Here is an 8,602-nt window from a genome sequence, read left to right as displayed (position 1 = left end):
TCCCTGCTTCCTCCGCTTCGCCCCTGCCCCCTCCCCTTCTCCCCTCCCCTCCGGGGCACTGCTACTACGGCGATCGCCACCTCACGCCGAAGGAATGCTCGAAGTATGCACACGTTCCCAAAAGTAGACCTCCTTCACCGCCCGAGGAGCATACATCACCCCGTGGCAGCCGTCCACCTTCTCAGGCGTTTCGTAACCGAGTAAACTGAGAGCTGGGAACAGCCCTCTATTAAGGAGCCCGCGGCGCGGAGCCTCTTCCCACTCGACCGCGGCGAGCCGACCCAGACGCGTCCGCGCGCCGGCAGCTGCGGTCCCGGGCCGCCTCCGCCTGTCCGGCCGCGCTCGCCGCTCCGCCCGGGCTCCACCGCCTCCGGCTCCCCGGTGGCCCTGCGGCCGCTCCACCTCTCCGCGGCCGCCAGGTGCGCCCGGAGCGCAGCGCCGACCGCCCGGGCGTGCGCGGGGGGGTCACACCGAGCGCCGGCTTCCGCGACGCCGGGAAGCCTCTGTCGCCGCCGCTACCTCGGTCACCGCCGCCTCAGGTCGGTCTGGCTGCTAGCCTCCCCTCCTCGCCTCGTCCCTTCCAAAGATACCTGGGGAAACTCGCTGCGAGCCCCTTCCTCGCTCGGCTCCGAGCCATTCAGGAGCCCGAGCGGGGGCCGTTGGAACGTGCGCCTGGGCTACTCGGAGATGTTTTTGGGGTTCATGTGTAACATGAAGGGGGAAAGAAACGTAGTTTTTTTCTCAAGAGAGGATGCCGGGCGGCTGTGCGTGAGTAAAGCACCCCTCACTGTTCCAGCTGGAGGAGGCGTTTCGTCTATAGACGCGTGGTTGAAATTGACAAGGGGTGCGCGGGTCCTGGAGCCGCTGGCCTCGCGGCTGCCGGCGCGCAGGAAAGCTGACGCCCGGGGCGGAATTCTTTAGAGGGCCCGCCGACCCTTCGTCGAGGCTGCGCTGGTGCGTTTGGCATCTGGAGACAGATTCCCGGGCTGGTGTTCTAGCTCCTTCCTCCGCGTTTCAAAGCATCCCGCCGTTGGGGGTGGGTGGGGGTTAGTTCAGCTCTCGGGGACTTGGCTTTGGCCCGACGTTACCCAGCTTCTCCCCCAGGCTAGACGGGGTGGCCCTCCTCAGGGTCGTGGAACCTTTGCGCGAGTTTCCATCCTCTATCCTCGACAGTGTAGGAGTCGCAGAGGGTTTTAAGGAGCGGGGAGTGTAGCCAGGGAGCAGAAGAGGTACACCGCATCAGGCACCCTTAGGGGCCGCAGGTGGTCCTTGCGGGGCTTGCCGGGGACCCCTTTCCCTTTTCCTCAACCCGGATTCTGTGGCCTTCTAAAGCGTTCTGGCGCGCCGGGGAGGGATGGGGCAAGAAAGGAAATGGGCGCTAAACTTGGTGGTCCTTGGGTAACTAATGTCAAGGATTCAGTGGGTTAGGTCGGCGGTAGGTGACGCGCAGGAAATCTGGAGGGACCCCTCGGGGTGGGGGTGGGGATGCAATTGCCTTTTTAAACTTGGCAATAATTGGGCTCTTCCAGCGGAGTAGGGGGAAGGAACTAGTTGGCCCAAGGAGATGAATCCAAGTTTCCAGCCCCCCGCCCCCGCCCGCCCGACTCGTTTTCATTCATGAGTATGTGAAATGGCCCCGCTGCCACGTAGGGGCGGCCGATTTCAGACTTTTTGTGTCTGAGAATGCTCAATGAAGTGTTGCTAAACAATCAGATAAATGTTTGGGCTGAAAGGAGAGAGAACTTTTCTTTTCTTTCTTTCTTCTTTTTTTTTAAAACATGGGTGTAATGCCTGGCTGGCTGGATGAACTGACTTTATGTTCAGATACCGCGACGAGATAGGATCCATTGTGCCGCTGAGTTAAGACAGCCGATAAGTGGCGCTCTAGATCCACGATAGCCTTGCCACAACTTTTACAGCGAGTTCAGCGGTTTTAAAAAATCTGCACACAGTTTGTCGGTGGGTCGATTGTCAGCCTTTAACTTTTCTCGAGCACGTCTGCCAACTGAGTTGGAAATTATTATAGCGAAGTTAAGGCCAAATGATGGGAACAATGGACCGGTCTCACCTCTTGCCTTTTACTGATGTAGAAGAGGGTTAGACATGTCAAACAGTTAAGTAGGAAGAAAGAAATTGCTAGAGTCCTTGGATCTCCAGAGCAGCGGGAAAATTTTAATCTTGGCTTATAAAAAGGAGCTCCGGGCACTCTGGCAAGCCTGTTCATCAGACATTTAAAATGCAATTTACACTCGGGCCCAGGAAAGCTGCCCTGATACATCATGCCAATAATTTGGAAAGACACGGTTGGAGCTTGTCAGTTTCTTTTCTCAAAGAGGGCTCAACCTTTGGCTCCTTTTTGGGTTCCCAAGCATGACTTCGTTTTTCAAGAGGCCTGGTCTGTTGCCTTACAATAATTTATGTGTCTCAGAATCAACTCTCTTTTTATGTTTGCCTCTGGCAGTCTCCCACTTGTAAACTCATCGCTAGTAGCTTTTGTTCCTGAGTTGGACCTTAGAATAGTTTAGATTTCCTTCTACCAACATGGATTAGGCACCTACTTACTATGTGTTACTTGCCACAAAAGGTGAATAAGTTTCCTTGTCTTGAAGGAATTAATAGCCTAATTACAGAATCCGGAAAAATCAGAGTAGGATATATTCTCCTCTGGAGCATGTGAACCTGTAATCTTCTGGAATAAATGAACAGTTAAGTGAGAAGAGTAATTATTACTGAGAATTTTATTTAAAAAATCTTGGGAAAACAGACAAGAGTGCTTTGTTCCTTCTATTGCCTTTCCCTTTTTATTATGTATTTCAGAGTTGTTTTTTCCTCATCTTGAGTGAAAGATTTATCAGATGTGAAGACAACACAGCTAGCAGGAGGGTCAAGTTTCTCTTGGGCTGTACATGTTTCTGTATAATCCATTTCAGACCTTCAAGGGCTGCATATTTGTAGGCAGAACAAAATGAAGAAAAAAAGAGAGTAAAAGAGGTTTATTATACTTTTCCAAATTACCCTGAGACCACTAAAGTACAGTTAGCTAAAGAGTTCCGCAGCTAGGGAAAAAAAAAAACCTGGCCAAATAAAAACCCCAGCTGGAAGAGACATTTAGTTGACTTAGGGATAAGATGATCTCTGAATTAGCCATCACCCAGGCAGGATGAAGTCATGTGGGGCCTGGTAAGGCCCTTCACCGGGGATGCTAAGCAGGTCCGGCCTCCAGGCAAACAGGACCCTCTTTAAACTTCAACTCTCTCTCAGTGCCCTGATTGAACTGCTGCAGACGAACTTGACTTCTTCCACTGCTCCACAATAGGGCCCATTCTTTGCCCGGCTGGGCCCGGTGGTTATTAAGGCAGAGCGGGTCGGGTCCTGGCCCGGGTCCAGGCTCCAGTTCTAACCTGGTTCCAGGCCCGCCCGGACCCGGTTCTGATGCGGTCACTGTTTCCTCCGGCAGATCCCTTCATGTGGCTGTGAGCCCCGAGGCGGAGCATGCGGACCAGGCTTCCCCCAGCGCTCGCCGCCCTGGGCGCGGCCCTGCTCCTGTCTTCCATCGAGGCGGAAGGTAAAAGGCTTTTCCCTCCTTCTCCCCGTGACAAGGTAGAAGTCTAGAAAGGAAAGAAGAAAAGCGAACCTTTCTTGCCACTGTTGCTCTATCTGTTTCCCCTGCACTTCGTGTGTTTTCTCCCGGGGTTTCTCTGCTGCTGAGAAACGCCGCCTTCTCTGAGGTTCGTGCACCTCCCAGCTCTCAGGCCCAGCTCTTTCCCGTCTTCCGCTTCCTCTGTTCCGCACAGTGCTGTGTGCTCTCCTTGCGCTTGTCTCTGCGGTGTGCTGTCCGCACCGCCACCGCCGCTGCCGCCTTCGGAGCGAGGACCAGCCGTCCGGGAGGGGGCGACGGCTGCACCCGGCTCCACGGACCGGACGCCCCGAGGGTGGTACCCAGGAGCCCCGGAGCGCCCGGCGCGCTCGCTCGTGCGCCTGGCTGGGGGAGCCCCTGGCTCGGGGCCGCGGCCTCGGTGACAGCACCAAATAAAAGACTCCAACAGCGCCGGCTCTGCGCCTCTGTGTGTTTTGTGGGGAGCCCGGTGGGCGAGGCGGGCGGTGCGGGCACGTGAGCAGCCAGATCGCCCCGGGAGTGGGTGGTCGGTAGCGATCCGGGACCCGGGGTGTGTTGGCAGTGGCAGGGTTGGTGGGGGTGGGGTGGCTGCTGTCCCTGTTTGGTTCGCTGCGCCCCGGGACGCCTGGCCCAAGCCCAGACCCAGCCCCTCGCGCACAGGTTGGGTCTGGGCCGAGGTTCTTAACCCAGGGAGCTGGTGGGAGCCTGGCAATCCCGGCATCACCTCCCCCAACCCTTCTTCTCTCAGCATCATCCCTGGGCGCTGAGTCTTCTGAGCCTCAGAGATGGGCTCAGGGCCCAAGGGTCTGGAAAAACTCTATAGGCTCCACCCCTTAGAAAATGAGGGACTTTTGCTAGGTTTTCAACCTTATTTCATTCTTACTGTTGTGTGCATTTGATGCCTTCATTTGTCAGGATTGGTGGAACAAGCCCTTTCTGGATGTTAACCCAGTAGGGGCTCCTGTTATCATGGGAGATCTAACACACTAGATTTATTGTTCTGCAAGGTAAATGGGGTACTACCGTAAGAGACAACTTAAAAATATGCGCTCTCTCTCTCTCTCTCTCTCTCTTTTTTCCAGTAAAGAAATGCTCCTGATGGAGTTAAGGGAGAAAAGCAATATTTCTGGGTGGGGCAGTGTCGAAGTTGGGGGTGGGGTTCAGAGGGTGAGGCTTATTTAGAGGTTGTGGTGAAGTAGAAGGGTTTCAAGACCCTTCAGATTTTCAAAAAACTTTCTGTTGTGTTCGATTCTCTGGTTCAAGACCGCAAGTACAAAAAATTAAGATTAGGAAAGGCAGAGTCTTCAAAATGTACAGCATGTTCATAAAAGTAAGGGAAACTTGCTGGTTCTGCTTATCTGATGAATACTTCATGAATGTAGAGGCTTTTCAGAGTGGCCTCTGTGAAGTAATATTCAGATGAGAGTGCTTTTAATGTTCTTTTCTATGTCGTTATTAGGAAGGAATTTCACTGGAGGAACTTCTGGAAGCCCCACTCAAGATATTTTTAGATAATTCACTAAAGTGGCCTATTTATTGCTCATTAAGAAAATAGTTATTTGAAAATCAGAGAGAGTTGTGAATTCTTAGGACAAGCATTGGATTGGAAATGATATAAGTGGAAAAAAATCAGTTCTCAATTGAATAATAGATAGTTAGCAAAGTGCAGTTGAAAAGAACATTTTGCTATCTACATTACTGATTATTTCCGTATTTCTCATAATTTATCTTTTAAGTTTGTATTTATTTCCACATGGTATAGCTCTTTCTTTTGCTTTCTTAAGCTGTTTCTCTTTTTCTCTCTCACCCGCTTAGGTCAACATTTAATAACGATATTTTAATAAGATTTTTTATTTGAAGGGGACCTCATTCTCTGGTTTGGCACTGTCAAATAGAAATATATTGTGAGCCACAAATGCAAGCCACACATGCAACTTAAAATATTCTGACTGTGACATTAAAAAAGGAAAAAAGAAACAGGAGAACTTAGTCTTTGCAACATAGTTCACTTAATGTATCCACTGTGTTGCCATTTTAACATGTAATCAATATAAAAATTATTAGTGAGATAGTTTGCATTTTTTGTATTTAGTCTTTGAAACTGGGTGTGTATTTTACACTTGCAGTGCAGTTCATCCAGACTGGCCACATTTCAAGTGCTTGATAGCCACATGTGGCTTGTGGCTCCAGTGCTGGACAGGACTGGTCCAGTGTTAATTACCAACTAAGTGGCCCCAGGAGGCTGGGAAGGGCTAACAAAATTTGTAGCCAAGGCGTTTCTGGGGACAATGGGCTGCAAACAGAAGTTCTCTGAATCATTTCTGTTGATACATTTCAAAACTTCAACTGGCAGCCCTGCTTCTTGAGATGTCATTTTGACCTCAATTCTAAAGTAGCCATTGTAACTTTTCTTTCCCTTTCCAACTTGTACTGTTGTCTTCATACTATTTTCCAGTCAATTTCTACTTAATTTTTTTTATGTGTGGAAAGTTCCATACCTTTAATTTAAAGATTTTGGCATTCACTTTTTGCATTTCTCCTTTTTTTAAAATATAGGGAGTACCACCTTTGTCATGTTATTTGATTCTACGTACTTATACAAGAAACTTTATTTTTCATAGTTAGTATTTTCTCCTGTAGAAAAAAAAAGTGAAATGATTTTTCTTTTATTTATTTATTTTTGATTTTTTCTTTTAATAACTTTTAGCTGCAGCATAGACTTTATTAACCTTATAACTTGGCCAGCTCTCTGTAAGATCTAAAATGTGTGAGTTATTTTTGGTTCCTATATCATACTGTACATTAATTACCATTTTGGTGGATTCATGTCAATGTATGGCAAAACCAATACAGAATTGTAGAGTAAAATAAACAATAAATAAATTAAAAAAAAAGAAAATTTAACACTTAACATTTAAAGGTCAATGGCCAGTGTTCCCTGAGAATTAGACACCTTTCTAATTAATCTAAATTTGAGGTGATCGTATGTTTTACGAAAAACAGTTGTAATTTTAGTAACTCTGATTTGTAGTTCATAATATATAATGAAATATTGGATATTTTTAATTCATAACTGAGTAGAGGCTATAAGCTTTAATTATCTTGTGTCTAAGTTTAAGAGGCAAGTTAATGCATATTTCTATAATCCTGTGTCTAACTTGCAACAGAAATTTCAAACTAGATGGGAATGTATAATTATCTATTCTAGTTTTCTCATTCTCCAAATGAGAAAATGAGGACCAGAGAGGCTGAATGACTCAGTTAACGAACGTGATGCCTGGGGGCAAGGCATAGGCAAGACCCAGGTCTTCTAGTCGAGGGCTGTGCTAGTTTGTACCCATGGCGCTGGTTTCCTGCTTGGCAATGGGTCAACCCAGTCAGTCTAATGAACGAATGCATTTTGTAATCTGCACAGAATAATTTATTACTTGTCTGAAACATGAACTTTTCAACTGCTTATTTTTGGTATCTTATAAACACAAATGAAATAAATATCTATATCATGGCAAAGGTCATTTAATTTATACTAGCTTTGGACAGAAAATAAAAATTAGTGCCTACTGAATATAGTCAAACTACACTTTGCTCGCTTCTAAAAGTTTCTGCCATTAAGGTAGTACCCTTCTCAGTATTGCTATCACAAAAATTAGACTCAAGGTCTTACTGGTTCATCAAGATGATATTTTAGCAGTTTGTTCTTGGTTTTCCTTATCTTTCATACACTTCATACACGTAACCAAATCTTATTAAACTAATCTCCTCCCACCTGTCCATCCATCCTTGCACTGTTGTTAAACTCTTGGACATATCTTCCTTTTGAGTGCCATAATGAATAACAATGTTTTGTAAAAACTATATATCAAGATAGACACTTTGGTTTTAAAAGTGCTTAAACAAGTTGTAAAGTTAATATACCAGACTTTATCTGTATCTGAATTGGAGATGTCTGAATAGCACATATTTATTGTTGATGGGGCATGAAATAAAGGTTTTTCAAAGAGTAAGTAAAATACTTATGTATATTTTAATAGCCAAATTCATATCAATATTGGTTCCTAAAGTTAATCTTTCATGCAAATATTTCTTATCTAATAAGCCAGTATGGTAGAAAACTGTATGCTCTGGAGTCAGACTATGGGGCTCAAAGTTTTGCTGCTTATTTGCTACTGTGTTAACCCTTCTGAATTTCACTGATTCATCTGTGAATCAGATAATAAGGCCACTCTGCTGGGTGGTCATGAGAGGAGAGAGAGACAATATATAAAGTGACCAACTCTGCCTGTCATAGAAAAGACACTCAGCAAAAGCTAGCTATTATTATCATGGCTAAAAAGTCCTAAATCCTGCCAATTTATGTAAAAAGATATATCAGAATGTAGCTTTGATAGCATAGCCTTTTGATAACAAAGAACATTATTCATAAATATGAACTTAAACTGTTAGTGTTATGAATACTTAAAACTTCAGTTTCTTCACTATCAGTATTCAGTTTTATGAATATATTAATATACCTGATTGCTACCTTATTCATTTATAATTACACTTCTATTTATCTTCATTCTCGTTCATATTCTACACAACTATGACTGTTCGCAATCACAATCCCTATGTAGATAGTTTTATTATAACTATTCTGGCATCTGCATTCACTGTTTATAATGATGCAAAGGCAGTTGTGAATTACTTTTATATAAAATAGAAGACTTTTGAAGTTAATGAAAATATATTTTGCATTGATTCAAGTCAACAGGGGTCCACACTCACACCTGCTTTATTATGTTTTTTTCATGAAAAAACAAACAAACAAAGTACATAGAATGGCAAGCCTAAAAGATTTTGCAAGTGGTAAAAGTGGCAAGAAGAAAAGTGCAAAGGGCTGTCTGTTGTACACATGCTGGTCAACCGTCCTTTATTACTTTGGATCCCCAAGTACCACATCTGAGTTTCTGTGAACACCTTAAAATCCAATTGTTAAAGACTTTTCCC

At 45.6% G+C, this 8,602-nt stretch overlaps 1 protein-coding gene and 1 long non-coding RNA gene across 4 annotated transcripts in view; one reads left to right on the top strand and one right to left on the bottom strand.

The window, feature by feature from the left end:
• Positions 1–2,711: 2,711 nt before the first annotated feature.
• On the bottom strand, positions 2,712–4,140 carry LOC120862895. The gene is made up of 2 exons (XR_005720874.1): positions 3,635–4,140; positions 2,712–2,941 (listed from the first exon to the last, which is right to left on the bottom strand). It is a non-coding gene; the product is annotated as an uncharacterized LOC120862895 (long non-coding RNA).
• The window catches only part of COL12A1 (collagen type XII alpha 1 chain), a 120,709-nt gene continuing 115,046 nt past the window's right edge, over positions 2,940–8,602 (top strand). For all 3 annotated transcript variants that reach the window (XM_040239048.1, XM_040239045.1, XM_040239047.1), the window contains exon 1: positions 2,940–3,565. In XM_040239048.1, the coding sequence (XP_040094982.1) occupies positions 3,493–3,565 (73 nt within the window). In that variant the 5' untranslated portion in view covers positions 2,940–3,492. The remainder of the gene's footprint in view (positions 3,566–8,602) is intronic.

The sequence above is a fragment of the Oryx dammah genome, unplaced genomic scaffold, assembly GCF_014754425.2.
Source record: "Oryx dammah isolate SB20612 unplaced genomic scaffold, SCBI_Odam_1.1 HiC_scaffold_4, whole genome shotgun sequence".
NCBI classification, from domain to species: Eukaryota; Metazoa; Chordata; class Mammalia; order Artiodactyla; family Bovidae; genus Oryx; species Oryx dammah.
This window is presented reverse-complemented; position numbering and strand designations above follow the sequence as displayed.